This window comes from Drosophila biarmipes, chromosome 2R (genome assembly GCF_025231255.1).
Source record: "Drosophila biarmipes strain raj3 chromosome 2R, RU_DBia_V1.1, whole genome shotgun sequence".
NCBI classification, from domain to species: Eukaryota; Metazoa; Arthropoda; class Insecta; order Diptera; family Drosophilidae; genus Drosophila; species Drosophila biarmipes.
The window spans coordinates 16,371,127-16,392,721 of NC_066615.1; the positions used below are offsets into that span (position 1 = coordinate 16,371,127).

Below are 21,595 nucleotides of genomic sequence, written 5' to 3' on the forward strand. Positions count from 1 at the left end.
CTCAATAGGGGATCAGGGATTTCCTACTCTCGAATCGTTTCAGTTAGCTGCCCAAGTAGTCCCATAAACGCATTTACAGGTGTCTGGCGGCATTTGTCAGTGGGTCGCACTCATTCACTGACAAATTACCTTACAAAAATGCTAATTTATGCGAGTGAAACGGGCTTCGGTGTCGTGTCAACGATTCCAGCGGAAATATCTGTTACTGCAATTGATAATAGCATTAATGAATGGGTTAATTTATTAAAAATCCCCCCGCCTGCATATCCACGACTTTTGGATCCACACTGAATCAGCAGCTCTGACTTGAGGCTTAATGTGCCCGGAGATCGTCGCCGGCTAATTAATAGCGGCAATTTTAATCTGTACCAAGTCGGATCTGAGTCGAATCACTCCCTCGCCGTTCCTGTCTCTGATTATCGCATATGGAGTTGGCATTTAAAAATTATACGATCCGATCTGGCTGCCTCCATATGACTCTTACCGCTCGGCGCATTCAACCGGCGCTCCAAGAATTGTCATAAGCCTATTAAGTGGCTGATTGTTTTTGTCTGAGACTCGGGCCTGCCCTTCCCTCTGTCTTGAGTGTGCCATAAAAGTAATGCCACCGATCGGGGAGGGTTGCATTTCGAACTGGGGACGAGCGGCCCTCCTACCAGGAAGCCATAAAACAATCAACGAAAATGCCCAGAGTGACTTCCATCAGTTGCAACTGCGTTAATTGCATTCCGAAAAATGTGGAATTTGATGGATATTAAGGAATTCGGTGGGCCCGACAATGGATCAATTAAAAATGAGTAATAAAGCGTATAACTGCATTGTGTGAATTGCCTTAAACGGCTGCATAAATAAGGATTGTGCCTCATGGCAGGGATTTTACAGGAAATATTTTAAATGCGAGAAAGACTTTAAATTTTTGAAAAGCTTAACCTGCTTGAAAACAATTTAATTTGCTTGATATGAATAATGATAAACGCCTGAATTCACTTTTGAGTTAAGTAAAAGAGAACTATTCATCTAAAAAATAAATCCGTTGGAATACTTTTGGTTGTAGTTTCGAAAATCGCAAATTTTATGTTATCTCAGCTGCCAATATTTGAAAACATGCTTCAAAAGCTTTTGGAACTCTCAAGAATTTCCAAAGGTTTTCTTCGAATTCAAAATGAATCATGCACACGCTCCGATCACTTGCGTTTCCCATGACGAACAGGAAACACCTGTTCCTGTCACTGACCAAAATTTCTTTGTGCTTTCTTCTGCGGAATTCATTAGAAAACTACCCTCGAGTGGCAGCAAGACCCCGGCCGCAAATAGCAATTACAAATACAAACACGAAAGTTGAAAGTCCCCAAAGTCTGCGGATGACAACGCTTCCTTTTGCTGCTTCCTTTAGTTGTGCCAATTAGAATTTTGCGAAACTCGAAAGCAAATTTGCAACAGTTTGTTAGGGCTGTCTCTCTCCGTCTCTGTCTGTCTTCCTTTTGTCCCTGCCCCTGCCTCAGTGTCAGTGGCAGCGGGATCTTGTATATATATAGCTCGGCAGGCCCCTGCTTCCCAGGCAGATATATCCACAGTTCTATATAGACGCTTGTGCGTGGCGACATGCAAATGTGTGTGGTGGTGCGCGTGCAGATAAGTTAACTTCACTTCACTTTCTATGTGTGTTTGTACGTTTTCCGGACTACTTCCGCTGGGGCATGCAACCGCAGTGCAGTGCCGTGACCCTGCCACCAGCCACCCCCACCCCCACTCCCTCCCCCATCTAGCCAAGGCTCTCCAGTAACACCCAGAAGAACAAGCCCACTGCACCGTTAGACATCAGCGTTTTTAGGTTTATTTGGATCTATTTCACAAATGTATCTAATATTTTAAATGTAAATTTTTAAGTTTTTATTTATTTCATACTTTTCAGATATAAATCATTTTTCCAAATATAAATAATAGCATACTTTCAAGCACCAAAAACGTGTTTTAAATACTATTCATTTTCACCAAAAAGGTGTTTTAAATACTACTTTTGTGTAGATCATTGAGTTTTTACAATATTATGTCCTGTTATTTTTCACTTTATATTATAATTATTAGACACAAACTACTTTTTAAAATAAAAAATATTATTGCCTACTTTCGAGCACCCAAAAGAGGTGTTTTAAAAACTATTCATTTCTTAACAGATTATTATTAATCAACAAACTAGGTCCTGTTTTTTCACAGTGCATGGCATCTTTCGCTTCGTCTTGGCTCCATTTTCATCATTTATTTGATTACACGCCACTCATAAGCGTGAGTGTATGCGAACAATCCCGAGAGTGTGTGAGTGGGCCGTGAGGGGGCGCTGAAAAGGGGAGTTCGAGTGCGTTTATTGACTTCATGGCATCGCCTAGCTGGCGACACTCAGTCGAACTCAACCCAACCGAACTCAACTCAACTCAGCTCGGCGACTTCCCAACTCAGTTCTTTTCTTCCCAGTTCCGCTCATATCGCAGCTATATATAGTGCTTCTTATACCCATATGCATATATGTACCTATCGCTATATGGCACATGTTCGCCTCATCCAACGGGCAGCTGAAGAGCGGCGACATCCATCGTTTTCGATGTCCTTACTAAATAAACAATATGCGGGCTCTGTGACGACCTCGACCTAAACACCGTTTCAGGGATACAATGCAATTTGATATCCTTAAACGGTATAGTACATTTCATAATATATTTAAACATTAGTGTAAGAAATTTTATGTTGTCATTGTGATTGCGAATTTAATGGGGTCACCGCTAACTTTTGTATCACTATGATACATTATAATATTTCAAAAAGTTCTCATATAAAATGTACAAAAGTATATAGTATTTTAAAGCAATATGGTATGGTTTGGAAACTTCAGAGGTCTCTTAAAGTCTCCAGACGAGCTGTATAGTCAACAGTTTAGATATATAGTAAATATATGTATTTAATAAGAGGTTAAAAAATAAGTTTTGACTGCGTTATTTTTTTTTGTAATCCCTTAGATAAATAATTTTCTTTGTTCTACAGTTTTATCTTACATATTATTATATTCATTTCTGATTGCTACCGTATATTATTGAATTTTAATTTAATTTATAGGGACTCTCCTCGAACTCCCTATAATCTTCTCTGTCCTATGTCTCCGAAACAGGGCTTACAAGCGCCCTACTTCGCTCAACCTTTCATATTTCTCCCAAACGCTTCAGACCCTTCAATTACGGCTTTCGCACTTTAATAAACGCCAAGACTCGGCCCTGCCACATGAGCAGAACCGCCTGAATGGCTGAATGGCTGAATGGCCGACTGGCGGAGCACATGAATAGTTCATCCTGGCCGCCTCGCATGTCTGGCGCTGTTGAGTCAGAGGCGCGGGTTCAATGTCCTGGCGCGCCTTCAAGAATTCCACGGCGACTCCTTGGCACACAGAAGACAAAACAAAAGGCAGCCATAATGGCCAAATTGCTCATATTTTGTTATTCTGATTAAAAAGGCGCCCGCGCTCATTAACTGCAGCACTGCGCAAGCAAATGTCCTAGTGGCGAGGGCTCCACATGGCCGGCGACGAGGGGGGCCCGGACCCAGAAATGCACTAAGAGCCATGGGATTGGGATGCTGGCCCCGAACAATAAGCGTGCATTGTGCACCACCAACTGCAGTTGCCGAGCCCAAGACTACTGGGGGCCCCTTCTCGTGGCGTCTGACTGCACACACGTAAAGTGCGTTTCGAAAGGTTAACTCGATCCTCTTTCAGCAAAATAAATGGCATTAATATCAACACGGCTTCTTCCGCGTAATAAAGTATACAATTTATTTAAAAACTGGCTGTTTTCCTTTTGTTCTTAAATGTTTAATTTCCACTCCAAGTTTTGTGTAAGATCTGACATAAATTGTTTATTTTTTAAAAATGTTATTGTTTGTTATAAGAATTTCGTTATACATTAAATAACTAAAAGCTAGCTATAGCATAGTTTGAATATTTTTGAATAAAATGCTAATATAAATCCACAGGAACTTATCCTTAACTCTATTTTAACTATGAGAATAAAACTATTTTCAAACCATAACCAATTGTTTAGTGATATTTTGAGCAGGCTTCGGAAATCTTAAATTTAGATTATTTATCTTTAAAATCTTTTAATTTATAACGCCCTATAGGTATGGCTCGTGCTGTTCATGCATATGTAGACCATTTTGGGATTTTCAGGTCATAGGCATGAGCAGGCACAGCAGCATCTGCATCTCGGAGTGAAGGGGTATGCTTGGGGTCTTCGGATCCGCCTTATCTCGATACCCCACCCCCGATTCACTGTTGGCTCCCGTATATACAGATACGGATTGGTTATCTGAAGATGCCACTGCCACTGATAGTGCTCCTTCTGCCTGCTGATTTAATGCACTGACCCTTTTTTACCTCATCAATGAAAATAACTTTATATGCTCCCTCTTCGGTTTTATTAAGTTAAATTATTTATGCCAGAGCAGCAGCAATGGCAGTATAATTTGTATGCAAACATTTGCGGACCTTGTTCAACCACTCAACTGTCTGTGGGGGTTCAAAAGTTAATAATTCATGCATTTTTATTGAAATGGGCAATTGTGTCAAACAGTGTTTAAGCATTTATCATCAGTTATGCATTGATTGATTATATTTCTGCGTTATTAAGGGGAATACTTGACTAAGTCCATGGGATTTGATAAGATAATTATAAGAGTTAAAAAAATATTGTAAAATAATTTTTGGTATTTTAAATTTACATATACACATTTACATTTTATACATTTTTAAGAATACTAAAAGTTAAGTGACTGAACAAAAATGTTTACAACTAATACAAATTGTTTTCCTGGTTTTCCCTGTTGTTATTTAATACTAAAACTACCTTAATTTGTAATTTTTGTTGAAAGAGTATTATTCTGTTGCTCAGACTGACATTTCGATGGAAAAAACCATAAAGCTATTTTCTATTTCAATAAAATGTTTTTTCCAAAATGTACCCCTTAAATACTTATCACGTTCCTAAGTAATAAGACACATATGTGGTAGACTCACCATGTCATCCTGGGAGGCGGGCTTGGTGTTCTGCATGTCCCGCTGCTCAGAGGTGGGCGGAGATCTTTGGTGTGGGAGAGTTAGCTCCTGGATTCCCGAGGCCAGGGTTACGAAAGCCAGCAGAACGGCGGCGACACTTGTGGAACTCATTTTTCAGGCTTTTCCAGCTCTCTCTTTTCCCCGATATAAAGAACACTTGGGCCTCTTCCTCGATCACTCGGATCACAACAATTTTTCCCTATTTTTTTCGAGGCTTAATTAATTGTTGTGCCGGACTAACGACTCGAAATGATAAACAGGGAACCGAACTTTTCACTTTTGCTTCACTTTCCTTGTGGTTTTTTGTCCGCGGGGGTTGACACAGACACACATGCGCAGTGGCGGCACGCACACAAACAGCCGGCAGCATAAAACAGCTGCAACAACAGCAACAGCAACAACAACAACAGGGGATGTGGGTGGGGGCTCCCTTGTTTAGTTCTGTTTTGCGCTTCTTGTTCTGTGCTTGCTGCTTCTGTTGTGGCCACTGCTTCTTGCCTTTCCCTGGCCTTCCCTCTCCTGTGCGCCCTTTTCCGCTCTTTTACATATGACGCATACGAATGGGGGACAAGCAGGAGCAGGGGGCGTTGAATTGGGTTGACTTGGGCTGGGCCGGATTGACTTTAAATTTCAATATCAAATGCACATTAGCCACTTGGCGACGAAAACGCAATTAATTGGCACGCAGTGCCTGCACAAAGGAAGGTTTTCCTTGTTCTCTCGTTTTTTAGTATATTCCCGATACCGATGCTCGATTCCCGATTCCCGATTCCCGCAGCCCGTTAACCGTTTCGCGGCTTTGTTCGCGTCCCCACAAAAGAATAGACAAGAAGTGGGAAGTGGGCGGTTCTCTCTTTATTCGCGTATTTCGTGGTAGCATAAGCCCCGTTGGCCTTTTTGCTTTTTACATTAACTTATTTCTGTTTGGCTCGAACTGAAAAATCTCGTTACACCGCCGAAAAGCGGGTTTACCGCGTGAAGTTCTGGCAGTGACTGCGGACTTGCCGCGACATGAAGCGACTTGCCACTACGAGCACAAAGAGCTCAAAGAGCGGCCCGCTGCTCTTTATTTCCGCTCGCAGCGCGGGAAGAGAGTGCAAGAGCAAGCGATCGTTGTAATTTTCATAAAAAATACGTTTTCTTTTAAAAGTACACAGAAAGAAAACGGAATATTTGTCTTGATCCACGGAAGTAGCTCATTTAGCTCTCCAAAAATAAACTAAATAAAATAAATATAACTACCTAATTTCGGTTACTTTTAAACCTTTTTATATTCCAAATTTGTTCATCACAAATATTTTTTATTATTATATGTGAATAATTAAATAATCAGAAGTAAGTAAAGAAAAAAACCATGACAAATATTTATTTTTAACCAGTTCAGTGGGTTGTTTTATATTAAAAGATAAAAAAATTACATGACAAGCTTTAAATAGTTAGAGAATGTATTGTATGAGATTATATTATGTTAAATAGCCAAAAAAAAAATTGTAAAAGTCATCCTTTTCCATTTTTTAAAATTTTTAAAATGCACTATAAATTATTTTTATTACGTGTAATTAAGTATGCATAAGCTATGATTTCGTAGGCAATAATATATATTTTTTTGATATCTCAACCTTTAAATAACCTAAAATATGGATAAAAGTTAAAAAAAAAAACCTTTAAACTTGTAGAGACAAATTTACTGATAAAAAAGTATATGTACTTCTTATTACTTCATATTTCAATAAAAAATACTTTTTCTGAACTTGTTTATTTAAAGACGTTTTTAAGTTTTTCCTGTGTATCTCTTAAAAGTGTTTAAGAGAGAGTATATGATCGCTACGGATGTCTGTGATTTCGGCCACCTTAACAATTTTTGACTCAAAACCAAGACTGGAGCCTCCGCAGATTGCACAATAAATTCGAAGCAGATGGTGTATAATAATGATTAATGAATTAGTTGTGTGGCAAAGCCAAAATAAAAAGAAAAGTATAAATGGTGACGGATTAAATAAGAAATTATGTGTTTTAAGGTTTCTGATTTTGCATTTCTTCAATGAGTTCAACAGTTTGTGCGAATTTTGGTTGTTTTCTCATTCGTTTCATATTTTTCCGTGCCCCATTGAGCGTACCGGTTTTATTTTTGAATGAATGGCTAATCAATTTACGCACGAATATCGACTGCTGGCCGATTGAGTCATCGCATGAACAGTATAGTAAACTTTATCACAAACCAAAGGGATTCCCAGAAAGTCATTGATAATTTCCAAGCGCAAATAACCTGGATACAAAAGTGATATGATAATGATCAATGGTATTTTCTATTGATGACTAGAAGGAAATATGTACATATTTAGGGGTTTGATGTGCGTAGATCAAGAATAAATAATATAATACCCCGGGCAGTCGTCAAGAGCTGATCATAATCATAAAAATAAGATAGGTTTGACAAAATATTTACACCACAAAACTTATATATTTAAGCAAATAAATTAAGCCTAGTCCTGAAATCAGCATTCTGATGCACTATATATATTTTAGGCTCGGAAGGAATATCATATTTGATCTTACTAATTTGCACACCACTGTACCCACGATATCCGAAACAACTTGCCGGCAATTTCTGAACTTAGGCTGAGGTCTTGAGTTCAAGTGATAATTGAACACGAAAATGAATGCAAAACCGATTCTGCTCTGCAGTTGACCTGAATTGAGAACAAATGACAAGCCTCAAAGTGACACATGGTCAGCCCTCAAGGGGTGCGTAATTTTCGAGGTTCCGAAATTGCTTAAGTTTTCTTATCGGTTCGAAGGTGTTTGCTTGTTACTCAATGGCAGATACGTGCGTTTCGGTGGAACAGGTCTCCGTGGTCATTACTTAATATATACGCGTTGCGGCTGCCATGGTCAGGATCGAGATGCCAGTTATCGACTGCTTCCTGCGGAAGGCAAAGAGACGATAACTCGCATCGGCGTCGGCATAAAAAGGTTAGTAACTTTTAATGTCAGTGACTCAGTTGGGCTGTATCTTGTTTATTGCCTTTCTCCACGAGCCCTGATAAGCGTATCTATAGCTTTTTCCATCCCACTTGGGCTGCTCGGCAGCACAGTCCTCGGTTTAAGATCGCCGGGAGCAAGTTCGTGATATTTCAATTATGGAGTGTGTACGACTACGGGTGCGGAATACGGCAATGGCTGTGGGTATCTTCGCTGCGTCCGCCTGTCGGGCTGCTTGTATTAATGTTGCATTACTTGTGTGGGCGGTGGCATGGACGTCGGGCCGATATGGGGAAACTTATTTATTTATATGCGTGTCTACAAATGAATGGCGTTCCTGAGCCTACACTTAAAAATGTACAAGCTCTTGTAGCATACACACATTACATTTTAAATTTGATGTCCTTTTAAGGCGAACTCTATATATACATAGTACTATGAAATTATGAAAATAAAACCAAAAAATAAAAATAAATTGATTAATTAATTAAAATATTTATGAAAAAAAATAAAACTTTTAGAAAATATTTCACAACAAAAATTAATGCTTACTCTTTTTATAATAATGTGGAATATTTCAATAAATACTTTTTGTTTGTTCTAAAGCCACATTGACATTCGAGTTCCTATGATTCTAATTAGGATTTCTGTCTATAAATGAATACATTTTAATGTATGTATATCCAACTTTTAGAAAAAAATAAATATCATAGTCCAGGCTCTACGTTTTATAGATTTATTAACAATTAAAAGTCGTAATATGAGCTTATCAATGTTTTCTTTTTGTGCACTCAGGTGTGGGGGTATCACTTCCCATTGTACAATGACTCAATTTGAGGTGTTCGTCCGATCCAAAATGGAAGTGCGCCACTGGTCGGACATGCGATTTACATACTACCATTGCCCAAGCGTGCGAAATCGAACACGTTCCTCCACAGGCAGGAAATCAAAGCAATTACTAATTGTGTTTTACACAGCCCCAAAACTTTCTCAACATGACGCACACCGGCGGAGTGCGACTTATGGCCAAGCGGGCAGGAAATGCCAGCCCAATTGACCTTCCCCCGCCCACGGGCAGATGCATCTGCATCTGTATCCGAGTAATTAATTAAAATATGCATCCAGTGCACTCGGCTCTCCGCTTTCCCTGGACTCGTCCGTTGCTCTCGCCTCGCCTTGATGTGTCCATCTGGGAAAACGCCATCCAGTGATTTCCATTTAACAGGTCCATTAATCACATTCGGAGGAGTTTGGCTCATTATCGCCGGGAAAGTGTCACACGGCCGGCGTGCAATTTATTGAATTCACTCACTCAATGACAAGAGAAACAAACAATTAATATAAAAACAAGCACACATTAAAATTCCACATCCGATTTGCATGAGGAATACCAAACTGTCGACCGAAAAATCCGAGTAATGATACCACCGCATTCTTTGTATATTAACCAACAGGTTGTGGGCAATAACACAAAAGATTTTAATTTCTGGCCGGCGTTGAACGACATTTTAATGCCCTACCCAAACTTTGGGAGCTCTTAGCTTGAGCCGCTGTCGAGATAAGCCCGAAATTCGATTTAAAATTTACGAGTATAATTCTGGCGTTCTTTTTCACACCTGAAAGCGGCTCCATGGGTGAGTGATTTCCAAAAAATAAAAAAAGATCCCCAGTGGCCCTCTTTTCCAGTGAGTCAAACAGCCCCTGGATTATGTGGCGCTTGTCGGTTGATCGTCAGCCAAAAAGCTGACGCACACTAAGCGTAAAAACCACGAGATTTAAATCTACGGACTCATCCCTACGAATCACGCAGAAAGTGCGAACAAAGAAAGCATTTGAATTGAATATTGAATACGAAAAAGAATTGGATAGCAATTCCAACATTTCTAAATGACTGCATGCATTTCAATGACTAAGAATCAATATCTTGGGTCCTATCACTCTCAGTGTTCGTATGTCACTTAAATTTCACAGTAAATGCAGCTCAGAAAAGGACTTGATTGACACATGAGACCTACTTATGTGAGTAATAACCGCTTTTTTTGGATGTTGGAAAACAGTTACCAAGTTTTTCAGATTGAGATACAAATTATGAACTATTTTTCGCAAACTCCTGGGATTGTCATGGTCTTATAATAATAATAACTAATAATACTGCAACACCATTTTAATTTATAAAATTGGTATTTTAATCAAAGGAGTTATTTTAAGGATCAGGTCATTTATCCCTACTTTTTATCCTATTCCAAAATACCAGCTTGTATAAGTCTTTTTCACCATAACCTGACATATTTTTAAGTATAACGCTTGGCAGTGTTGCCACACCAAGTACTTCTCCACGGATCCTATTTTATTTAACTATTAAAGTGTAATATAAAAATCTTTACAACATGCCCGAAAGTGTGCTCCACAAAGTTGAGTGTATAGAAGCCTCACAGTGAGCTCCCAAAGCAAGTCATGGCTTAAAAAGTAACTGTTTCTCAATTTTTCTAATCTCTAATGTTTCTAAATTTAAAATAAAAGCTTCTTATTGAAACATTTTTGGGAATAATTTAAACTCAAACCGTAAATGTTTACCCCCGTTATGGTATCTGACAAGTCAAACTAATTTGCAGACATTCAAGAAGCTTAAAATACGTTGGATAGATACGTCCCATCCTAAAGTTATTTTAAGTTTAGGGCTTTATAAATAAGAAGCTAAACTTATAGTTCAATGCTAGCCGAAAGGACAAACTATCGGGAGTCGGACGACAAACGCAAAACTTTGATTGGCCTGCCGGAAACATACTGCTTCGATGAACATAGAAGTGGTGTGCTGGGATCCACCTATCCTTTTCGGCCATATCCACATTCCCGCCTGTTTGATTCATTAACTGCATAATTGAAGCAAGTTTTCCGAAAAGCCGCAAGAGGCCAAGAGTGAGAAGCGAAACTGCATAACTTTGGCCATACTTCAGTTGCATTGCGTGTAATATTTAATTATAAGACGCCGCCCGCCGCCCCCACGAGCAGTGCAACTTTACGGCACTTGCCAATTGCACTTCGGTGGCAGCCGCCTCCTTGGGGGTGGCATAAACGTCTTGAGAGGGCATAAAATATTTAATTGTGTCACGTAACTTTCTGCCAACTGACTGGCGTACGGATATAGATGGCGCATCCCTTATACACTTCACTCGCAGAGCAGTATGCATTACAATTTTAATTTCTGAACTGACGGGGGAAATGAGATTACCCGACGTCAAGTGCTGAACGAAATTATCCCAGGCATCTTGAACGGGCGATTACCATATGAAATACACAGCTTTATTCATTTGCTTTACTCCTTTAATACAATGATGTAATTAGTTTATACTTTCATATAAAAAAAATATATGAGTGAAGTGTGAAATTTTCCGCCTGGCTCATTCAGTTTCCAATTTCCAATTACTCAATGCGATTAAGGTCCGCCTTCAGTTTTCCGTAATTTGTTTCTTTTACAACTATGCTGAGCAGAGAGTTTCTTCAGATGCAGTTAAGTTTTTGCTTTAAGTCGAGTCTTTGTATTTCGTATGATGCGAATTCATTTGCCATTCCTTTGAGGATACACACACATAATATATAATTTCTAGATCTGGGCTGCTCCTCGTAATGGTGGTTGTGAAAATTAAAATGCAAACAGCTAGACATTACTTCTGCGTTGGGGCTATGCGATTCCAAAACGCGGCGCCGACAACAAAACGGGATCGTAAAATAATTTAATGGTTAAATTAGGAATATATATGGGCTTAGGGCAGCGTGTAGCGGACGTAGGGCACCTCAACATCCTCGCCGTCGACATCGTTGCAGCAGATCTCAAAGACCAGGGACCGCTCGTGCGCTTCCAGGCGGCGTTTGGACACGCGACGCACAACCTCCGACATGGGCAGCGGCAGTCGCTCCGAGCACTTGGCCTTGGGCATGAAGAAGGAGTACAACATGGACACGCCTTGCGACAGCATTGTGATCTTCAGTTTCTCGTTCTCCTCGAAGTAGTTGAGGAACTCTTGCAGCGACAGCTCGCCGGCCACCTCAAAGCGGTCCCACAGCGTCCACTCCTTGCCGTAGTAGGTGTTCTTGGCAGCGGGTAGAGGCTCAGAAAAGGCCATGAAGGGCAGAGCAAGATTGGCAAAGCCGTTCTTGAACTTTTCGAGTTCCCGGTGGCCGACAATCAGCTTAATCACCTCGAGCACAGCCAGGCCAGACAGCACCGACGTGGTGGTGGCAATCGCAGGTATGATCTTTCCCGCAATCAGCTTGGACTTGTGGCGATCGGCAGGTGGGATCTTGTAGTTGGCGGCACGCAGATTTGAGCAGGCCACAATAAAGTCCATGTGCAAGTTGTTGTCGTCGTCCTTCTCGAACTCCAGAGGTGTGATCTTTGAGCTCTTGTCGGCGCTCTTGAGTAGCTCAGTAATGATCTTGTCCACGCGATCCTGGTCCAACTCACCATCATCGAAGTTGTTGGCCGACGCGGCGGCGGCTGCCTCATTGGTCTCGATTTTCACGCCCGAACGGGGTTTGAACTCTGGCACCTATAAAACAAAATAATTGAGTAATGTTTTCGGACTGGATTCCGAATCGCCCACTCACCTTAACCTTTTGCACCAGCTCCGCAATCGTCTCCCGATTGCGCACCTGCTCAATGCCATAGACCTCCGCTCGCAGATTGGCTCCCGCATAGATAAAGTCCAGATGCATGGGGTCGTTGACATCGAAGACCAACGGGTCGGGGCACCGCTTGGGTCCGGACCAAAACGGCTGACCACTGGAGGTGATCTGATCGGGTGGGAAGTTGAAGAGCAGCTGTTTGATCTGGTTGACATACTGATCCTCCCAGTAGAGACGGGCCCATTCCACGCAGTCTGCGAAGCTCTTGGGCTTGTCGTCGATCAGGGCTTTCTACAAAATGTAGGGAAAGGCATATAGTAAGAGATTGCAAGATCTTAAAAACATATTTAAAAAATGTATTTAAATCCAATGTTACCTTGATGGAGTCGAGGATTTCCAGTGGCTGAATACCCGGCAACTTGGCAATTCGCTCAGTGAACTGGGGATCAGCAATGTACTGGGCAGCGTTTTCGGCGGACTGTTTAAAGACGCCCTCGAAGGCGTCGCGCGCCCACTGCAAAGTGTGCTCGATGGCATTGGGGAAATTCTTCAGCGTGCAGATCGGTATACTCTTCTCAGGGGGATCCTGCGACGAGCTGTACGACTCGGTAGCGAAGGGCACGATCACCTGGACGTTGCCCAAGGTTCCCAGTGTTCCGGTCTCGACCAGCGGGATGCGGTTGAAGATGCACTTGCGATCCATATAGATACGAGCATCCACGTTGTCCAACGCATTAGCTACACCGTCAAGTTTGCCAAAGAAGTCTTCAGAAAACACCTTCTCTGTTTCGGCACCCACACGCAGCTCGTAGGCGGTAACGTTCACTTCTGGATTCATGCGTTTAATGGCGTCGGCGGCCGTCATAGATTTCGGCTTCTGTACGTCGTGCGGCCGGAACAGGAACTGCCGGTTCAGATTCGACTTTTCGATGAGATCCATGTCGGTGACGAAAATCTGGCCCTTGCCAGTTCCCAGGCCCAGCATTCCAAAGTTCTTTAACAGCTCACAACCGATAGCTCCAGCGCCGACAATAAACCACTTGGCGTCGGCCAGCTTCTCCTGGAACTTCTTGCCAAAAATGGCAATCTGGGAATCGTATCGCGATCCCACGGGCTGGGCATCCGCCTCCTCAACGCCCTCGTTGGGCAGACACTCCAGAGCGTCAAAGTACAGCCACTGGAAAATAGGGGTGAACTTTCCGCTGCATGCCTTGAGCACCTCCTGGGCCACAATTCCACCAACAGCCGCGTCCAGCGGGCACGTGTTACCCGAGCAGATCTTGGCGAATTGCAGCACCAGCTTTTCATCGACTTCTGCGCTGCTACTGGCACGGACCACCTCTAGGAATTTGTTGGCGTCCTCTTCGTTCCACGGTCGCGGCAAGGCTCCATTGTGGGCCTTGCGGTAGCAGGAGAGTGCATTGAAAGCCACGTGCAGTGTGGCCGGGGAGTCCAGCTTGGCGAAATCGGAGATCAGGAACTCGGGCTCCTCCGTGGCCTGCGCCAGGGGCTTGAAGCTAATGGTCTTGGGCATCTTTACCTGCGTGGCCACACCGCCGCTCTTGTATTCGCCGAACTTGCTGGTGTCGCCGATGCTGAAGGTGTACGGTCCCAGCACGGTGATTTTAAGAGGCTGGCAGCCATTCAGCTCCTGCATGCCCTGCACCTCCGAGAAGGTGACATAGTCGCCGTCGTTGAAACCATGCCGCGTCTCATCCAGGCAGGTGACCACTCCCTGAGCGTCGTGCGTGATGCTGGCAATCATGGTGGACACCGGCTGGGTGCCATCCTGGTCGTAGATGGTGAAGTTCTCGCCAAAGTCGCAGAACACCTTGGCAAACAGTCCCCGCGTCTCGGCGATGATCAGAGCAATGCCATTTTCATGGGCAAACTTTCCGATCCTCTGCTGCTCTTCCGCATCCGAGTTGGTCAGCACCATCACGCGGAACTGGCGCAGGAACTCCTCGGTCAGCGGTCCCGTGTGCGACACGGTGCGCACATAGTTGTTTAGCTCGGCCAACTGGGCGCAGGAGGCCTCCGCCCGGTTCTTGCCGAAATCGGCCTCCGTGAGATAGAACTGCGATGACAAATCATTGAGCTGCAAGGCAAACACCGAAAATTAATATATAGCACAAGTGATGAAATTAGCAAAGACGGCAGGCTATGACTAACAAAAGAATGTTTGTTGAGTTTCCAGCTACACAGAACAAAAATCCTAACAAAATATATTATGTAAATATAAATTGAATAACTTCTTTTTACTACTATAATCCCAAATTGATATGTTGGCTGTACTAATTTTCCACATCTAGAATATAGAAATTATTTTAAATGTATGCCTTCACATAATTGTATCTCTCAGTGCATAAAACAAAAGCGAATGTGCCGAGCAAAAGGGAATGCAAAAACAATTGCAGCCCGCTGTGCGCATACGGTCGTCCCGCTCGCACACTTTTCGCATGGCGCAGACATTTTGAGGCAAATAGAAAAAGAAGGAAAACCGAATTACACACACAAAACTCTTTTTTGCAAGCAAATAGAGATGATAACCTAACCTAATTTCGCACGGAGTCCAGACACTCGGACGACATGCAGAACTCTAAATGAATCACCAAGGACCAGGGCTGGCCAAAACTGCCTTCCTGGGCATTTCCCGCCTCTGCCTGGAAAATTATCGATTTTTTCTTCTTCGCCCCCACACACATACCCCACAAGTTGCTGTGTCATGCAGGGTGATCGATTTCACACCGCCCAGAATCACATTCTTGGCTATCTCCAGACCGAGTCCGCCCAGGCCCGACAGCAGGATATCCGAATTGGCCATCCGGCGCATGGCATCGTGACCCAGGACGTACAATTGGCGCGAGTACAGCGATTCATCGATATCTCCGCCGGCGGCGGCGGCACTGTTTCCAGTCATGCTGCTATTGCCCTCCGGTTGCCGATTATTGGTGCTGTTATTACTGCTATTGTTGTTGCTGGAGCTGACTTTGTTGTTGTTGGCGGTGCTGGATCCACTGGAGGAGGCTTCTTGCGATTCTGCTGTGGTCGTGTCCAGGTAATTGCGCTTCTCCGGCCGCTTGCTTCCTTCCTTTTCCACTGCTGACGAGGTACTAACGTCGTCGCCGCTTCCCTGATTCTGTTTCGGCTTCTGCTTTTCGGCCCGCTTCGTCGTCGCATTAGCGCCGCATGTGTCAGAGGTGGACGACGATACGCACAATTCCAGCTGGCGCTCACTAGTCGTCTCGCTCTGGCACTTGCTCGAAATGTCAACGCCGCCTCCTGCTTTGTCGTGATTTTCGTAGTTGTTGCTGCTGCTGCTCGTTGCTCCGCCGGCTTCTTCCACCTCCATCCCCACTTGCCCCTCACCCGAACCCGCCAGCTCCAATCGCCTCTTTTTGGCCAGCGGCGAATGGTCAGTGGAGCTGCAGGCTGGCGAATCGGCCATCAATTGCTGACCGCTCGACATTGTCTCCTCGCTGAAATATTGGCAATCTAATTTCCCAGTTGCGGCTGCACCGCTCGCCCGCTCTCTGTCGCACACACGCACACTGCTGAACGCGGACACACGCACACGGCTGGTCAGTCGGAAACACGCGACGGCGTTGGGCAGTTGATTTCCAGCGGCAGAGGACTTGGCAGGCTTTCCAGGACGGCGGAACCCGTTTGTGGCGAAATTTCACACCTCGCACTCCCAAAAGCACAGAACACGCACGATCGAGTTGCAATATAGAATTCGCATCAGTGTGGCCGCGGCTGTTGAAATTGGCAAACCAAATCAGTGTGACCGTGGCCAAGCGAACTAGAGCTGCACAAAAAATCGATTACTATTCGATACCAGCCATGTTGCCAGCACAAATTAATCGGCTACTTTTTTGTTTTAAACTTTGAATATGCGTCTTCATCAGGTGCACCCTTAGGACGCGCAGACCAAGCCGTCGTTTAGTTCTCTCAAATATCCTTAAAAAGTATTGTCAATTTCTGAGTCAACCCAAATCTAGTTCACATCACTGTCGACGGTAGTCCAAGTAGTGACGAAGGCGACTACTATATATAAACGAATAAATTAATATCTACTGTAAACGTCCGATTGTTACGACAATCGAAAGGTATGGGAAAAACTAAACAGATTGCATTACCAAAATGTTGAAAAAATCACCTGATTTGAAAGAAAGAGCGGTGAAAATGTAACCTATGGGGCTGACAGGCATAAATATTACCGGCTATTAACCTTGAATTCTCACCTGAAATACATTTTCTACAATTTTCTCATTCGGCATGCTGCATTTAGAAAGAATATTGAATGAATGTAGATCGTAAAATACATTATCGTCACAAAAGTTGATATCAGAACTTTTTTTCTTAAAGGTGCGATCGTCCCTATATGTTTACCTAGGTTAGAGGCGTTCTTGTTTGATATATTTCACCTATAACAAATAATATTCTAACTTATACCAACAATTCCAACAATACTAATTAAATGTTTTTGATTTAATGTGATTTATTGTATGATAAACCGATTTAAGTGGATCCCAAATGATGAATATCAGATCAATTTAATCGGCATTTTTATCAATGGTATCCTTTATCCAGTTTATGTAGTGCGTAACGTTTGTGGAAACACCAAAGGTCCTACAGTTCAAATCTCCGTAGATGACAATGCCGAACTGGAATTCCCTGATAGTTCCCTCGAAATCTAGTTTTGCACTCAACGGGGATCCCCCGTCGCCAGCACACGCTTCTCGAGCGCTCGTTACACTGTGGGTACATATCTGGGATTGATCAACATCGAATTCAAACGCTTTGCTGCAAATGGATGTATCGACTTTGCTTAAAGTAGCCGACTGCAAGACTCTGCTTAATTCACCACTCTCAGTTCTACCCCAGCCGGATATCTTGAAATGTGTATAAGTGTTTTGCACTCTTTGATTGTCGAGCAGACAGATCGGCCTTATGAAGTCTAAGAACAATATGATTAGTTTATGACGAATTGGTTGGCCATCTCGGTTAGTTACCTGAATATGAAACTTCTTGAGCCATCCGAAGCAGAGCTATGTCATATTTAGACCCTTTGATCATTTCAAATTTTGGATGAGAAATATTCCGATCGATGTCAACCTCAATGGCGTGTTGGCTGATATCCTTGTCATAGGCGCCAAGGCGCACCTTTCTAAAAAATACGATTAACTTTGATATTTGACCATACAGTTCCCACACTTACTGGGCCGGATTTTTATAAACGCAATTCGCTGCTGTTAAAACGAAGCCTACAATCATAAATTGGTTTTATAAAACCTATTCTTTAAATATATGTTATGAAAATACGTACGAGAGGTGATGAGCGAACCGCCGCAGTTCAAACCGGTTTTGCAGAACACCATCACCGCCCAAGGATTCGCAAATCTTTCAGCAGGAACGCCTCCAACTACCCGCCGAACTCTTAAAGGATGCCTTGTGGTTCCACAATCATCGTCCAGCAAGGACGCCGATCCTTTGTTGGCTCCCAGGAGAAGGCAGGCTGCAATCACTATTTCAGCTACGGCGATCTGCATCTTGAGGCAACGACTGAGCGTTTAGCACTCAGGAGACAATATTTATACAAAACTGGAGCTTTGTTATCGTCTTTGTTAAATTTTCAAACAATATTATGGCGTTCATTTTCTTGGAAGCCAGATTAGGTCTGCATATTAAAATAAGCTCATGGGTTTTTTGAAACATTAAATTATAAGGCTTCGTAGCTCGAAATGGCCCCTGATCTTGTCTCTCTTTATGCCGGAATTTCAAAATACTTAGCTTAAAATTCAGAGCTAATAGAAGGTGCAGATAAGAATGAAAAAAAGAAATAATTTGAAATTTAACATTTGCATAAATATGAATTTTGGTATCAAAGCTAATATATATATATATATATATATATCACCGTAACTTGAAAAGAATTCTTATAAGTAGGCAATTTAAAAGTTCTTTTTTTTTATTGATTAATAAGCAACAGTGATGCATCAATGAAATGTTAATTCCAATCCATTTAATCAATTTTATATATATTTCCTATAACAAAATGTATTCTATCTTGGGTTGGGTCCATTCCTTTCCTTTTTATAGACATATAACAAATTTATTTAAGTTCTTTTAATGTTGAGGCTTCTGCGATAAGAGCGCTTCTGCGATAAGAGTCTTGGTCTATGACTTTTAAGCTAGAATTTTGAATCTCAAAGTCACGCCAACAAAAGACGGACTTCAGCAGTGGCTACACTGGTAGAAAAATCGCGAAGTCTTATATTTTTATATTGGATTTTTTTACTCCTCTATATAGTTATACCAAATAAAAAAAACTTTGGATTTAAATAGAAAACATATTTAAGTCTTATATCAAATATATATGTATTTAATGCAGAGTGAACTTTAAAAACAAGTTTGTAACATTCCATTCCAATGTGGCCATCTTTGTTTTAACAATTATTATTTTATAGTATATTTGTTAGATTTTTATATTCCTGGTAAATACTTTTTAAATTTGTTCGAATACGAACACCTTTATTTTGAATATAGAATTTTATTTAAATGTTTAAATAATTATAATTAATGCAAGAGCGATTAAATTTAATTTGCGACCGAAATCTTTTAAGGAGCTTTCAGTGCCAGTTGTCGTTCCACCGCGTCAAGATGCTCTTGCGTAATTTGTTTTTTGCACTCCTCTTAAAGGCTTCGACTGTATCTGGTAAATATGGGCAGGGATTCTTTAAGTATAATCAGACGGAGAGTTTACAGTGAATAGGGACCCAAAAGCAGTGTGCTCCTGATTTGGAAAAATAAAATGTAGATCGTTGTTTCCAATAAATCGAAGTTTTTTAAGCCTAACTATTTATTTTAATTTAATTTTTTGCATAAAAATCCAAGAAGAAAGGAAGAATTAGTGACCCCCGACTATAAGATACCCTTTAATATGTTTCATATTCCAAAGGAAATTTATTGGCTCGGCCCACACTATAGAGGTACTAATAACCATACCCAAGGACTGTTTATCTTAGTAATTACTTTAAAATAACAGCAGGATTGGTATGAGGCGATCTTTGTCTAGAAGTATGGGTTATATTGATAAGGCCTATCAGTCGGTACACTGGACATATTTTATTGACATTTAACCGCAAACGTCTTTGCTTATTGTTCTTGCTAATGTGATTTATAAAAGCGACACCTGTCTATACCATATCTTCCATTTAAAAGTATATTAAATGCAACTGTAGTAAATCTATTCCTTAGCAGCATATCCAACATGTCAACTAGACGAGGAATGCGTCAGACTCTGCGATTGTTCCCCACTGAGGGGCATTCTGAAGCCCAGGGGTATGACTGTGACGGAGATACATGTATTTAAGGACAGGCAGTGCGGCCTTGCTCCCCGAGGAGATGCCCTACTGCTAAGGGTTTACATCTGTTGCCCGAAACAAAGTTGGATCCTGCCGAACAGTCAGATGTGCGGGCAAACGCCGCCCGCTTTTCACGTTGTGGCTGGCCGAGAGGCCCCACTGAACGGGTTTCCCTGGATTGCCATGCTCCTGTACAGGTCCTCGAGGGACTGGAGCCTAGTGCCCAAATGCGCGGGCTCCCTGATCACCAATCGCTTCGTGCTCACCGCAGCCCACTGCTTGGACATAGATGGCTTCGAGCTACGGACGGTGCGCCTTGGCGAGCACAATACCTCCTCCAATCCGGACTGTGCCAATATGCTTGGCCGATGGAGATGCACGGCCCGGCATCTGGAGATCAATGTGGACAAATCTATCAGTCATAAGGACTACAGGGTCGTCGGTGGGAAACACTATAACGACATAGCCCTGCTGCGTCTGCAATATCCAGTAAGGTTAGTAATAATTACACATAACACAATATAAGCATTACTTTACCAAGCCCAATTCGCACTTTTCAGATATACACCGGAAATCCAACCCGTGTGTATTAAACCTGTCCCTGAATTCCGGAATTTCTCCTTTGAAAACGAAACCATGCAAATAGCAGGCTGGGGCTACTCGCAGTGGCAGAGTATGAGTAATGTGTTGCTGCAAGCCTACGTCAAGGGAAGAAGTGCGGATGAGTGCTCAGGGTATGCTAAAGATGTCTTGGGATTCGATAGGGATTCCCAGATATGTGCCGGTGGCCAGGACGGAACGGACACTTGTGACGGCGACTCTGGCGGTCCGCTGATGGCCACAATGGGGTGGGGCGTGGATGAGTTCAACTACTTAGCTGGAATAACCTCGTACGGAGCCAGATTCGGACGGACATGCGGATACGGACCAGCTGTTTACACAAAAACTTCACACTTTATCGAATGGATAGAATGGAACATGTATACAAATCAATAGGATGTACTTCTCAACTCTTCCCCTGTGAAAGTATAATAAACTGCCTCATACCGCGTTGAACATTAAAAACATTTGTACTCATTTGATTTGCCTTGACTCACATATATATATTTTTAAAATACATTTTTTAACTTTAAAATAAATACCAATTACGAAATATTAAATACGAATACGAATATTTAGGGACCTTTACTAGTATGCCAAAAAGTATGCTATTGGATTTCTCCTAGGAACATTGCAATTTAAAAAGTAACGACGACTGGTTCCGAGCTCGGCTAAGCCAGGGACTCAACCATTAATGGCAGCACTATTTTGTGTTGCTTTTTTTGGATGTCCGGCTAGGCTGTACATTTTTGAATATTTCGCTAATATACGAATTTTAAAGTTTAAAAATAATTAAAATTTAAACTAGGATGTTAGGTTTCTTTATTATGTTGTATTGGAACATAAGTTCAAATTAAATACCTCCTCTAGTATAATTTCAACAAAAACAGTATTAAATGTTAAGTATTTTTTAAATAAATTTTTTTGT

General features: G+C 42.1%; 4 protein-coding genes across 5 annotated transcripts in view; 1 reads left to right on the forward strand and 3 right to left on the reverse strand.

Annotated features, from left to right (window-relative positions):
• LOC108036517 (matrix metalloproteinase-2) overlaps window positions 1-6,095 on the reverse strand; it is a 78,906-nt gene extending 72,811 nt beyond the window's left edge. Inside the window, exon 1 of the mRNA XM_017112723.3 lies at window positions 5,057-6,095. Within this exon, the coding sequence (XP_016968212.1) occupies window positions 5,057-5,206 (150 nt within the window). The 5' untranslated portion in view covers window positions 5,207-6,095. The remainder of the gene's footprint in view (window positions 1-5,056) is intronic.
• A 5,260-nt stretch (window positions 6,096-11,355) lies between these two features.
• Window positions 11,356-16,468, reverse strand: LOC108036514 (ubiquitin-like modifier-activating enzyme 1). Its single transcript, XM_017112719.3, has 4 exons — window positions 15,408-16,468; window positions 13,077-14,798; window positions 12,683-12,991; window positions 11,356-12,624 (listed from the first exon to the last, which is right to left on the reverse strand). The coding sequence occupies exons 1-4, from the start codon at window positions 16,167-16,169 to the stop codon at window positions 11,839-11,841; spliced, it is 3,579 nt and encodes a 1,192-aa protein (XP_016968208.1). The 5' UTR covers window positions 16,170-16,468; the 3' UTR covers window positions 11,356-11,838.
• Window positions 16,469-17,201: 733 nt separating this feature from the next.
• On the reverse strand, window positions 17,202-18,253 carry LOC127010993 (CLIP domain-containing serine protease B4-like). The gene is made up of 4 exons (XM_050887559.1): window positions 18,030-18,253; window positions 17,922-17,967; window positions 17,716-17,870; window positions 17,202-17,660 (listed from the first exon to the last, which is right to left on the reverse strand). Exons 1-4 carry the CDS (start codon window positions 18,250-18,252, stop codon window positions 17,257-17,259), a joined length of 828 nt encoding a protein of 275 aa, XP_050743516.1. The 5' UTR covers window position 18,253; the 3' UTR covers window positions 17,202-17,256.
• A 1,094-nt stretch (window positions 18,254-19,347) lies between these two features.
• Window positions 19,348-21,111, forward strand: LOC108036184 (spaetzle-processing enzyme-like). 2 transcript variants are annotated; one of them, XM_017112174.2, is made up of 3 exons: window positions 19,348-19,418; window positions 19,964-20,561; window positions 20,628-21,111. In XM_017112174.2, exons 1-3 carry the CDS (start codon window positions 19,364-19,366, stop codon window positions 21,061-21,063), a joined length of 1,089 nt encoding a protein of 362 aa, XP_016967663.2. In that variant the 5' UTR covers window positions 19,348-19,363; the 3' UTR covers window positions 21,064-21,111. The 2 variants fall into 2 exon arrangements, with proteins under 2 accessions (XP_016967663.2, XP_050743534.1); XM_050887577.1 differs by having other exon boundaries at window positions 19,350-19,418; window positions 19,961-20,561.
• The last annotated feature ends 484 nt before the right edge of the window (window positions 21,112-21,595 follow it).

What these genes read in the sequence shown, in the direction of transcription:
- LOC108036514 (XM_017112719.3), bottom strand. Translation starts at nt 16,169, where the DNA reads ATGTCGAGCGGTCAGCAATTGATGGCCGATTCGCCAGCCTGCAGCTCC. An exon ending in AAATCCTCGACTCCATCAAG is followed by an intron (nt 12,992 to 13,076) that starts GTAACATTGGAT and finishes TACATTTTGTAG; the next exon opens with AAAGCCCTGATCGACGACAA. An exon ending in AGCTGGTGCAAAAGGTTAAG is followed by an intron (nt 12,625 to 12,682) that starts GTGAGTGGGCGA and finishes TTTGTTTTATAG; the next exon opens with GTGCCAGAGTTCAAACCCCG.
- LOC127010993 (XM_050887559.1), bottom strand. Translation starts at nt 18,252, where the DNA reads ATGCAGATCGCCGTAGCTGAAATAGTGATTGCAGCCTGCCTTCTCCTG. An exon ending in CGGTTCGCTCATCACCTCTC is followed by an intron (nt 17,968 to 18,029) that starts GTACGTATTTTC and finishes TTATGATTGTAG; the next exon opens with GCTTCGTTTTAACAGCAGCG. An exon ending in TCAAGAAGTTTCATATTCAG is followed by an intron (nt 17,661 to 17,715) that starts GTAACTAACCGA and finishes TATTGTTCTTAG; the next exon opens with ACTTCATAAGGCCGATCTGT.
- LOC108036184 (XM_050887577.1), top strand. Translation starts at nt 19,364, where the DNA reads ATGCTCTTGCGTAATTTGTTTTTTGCACTCCTCTTAAAGGCTTCGACT. An exon ending in AAAGGCTTCGACTGTATCTG is followed by an intron (nt 19,419 to 19,960) that starts GTAAATATGGGC and finishes TCTATTCCTTAG; the next exon opens with CAGCATATCCAACATGTCAA. An exon ending in CGTCTGCAATATCCAGTAAG is followed by an intron (nt 20,562 to 20,627) that starts GTTAGTAATAAT and finishes CGCACTTTTCAG; the next exon opens with ATATACACCGGAAATCCAAC.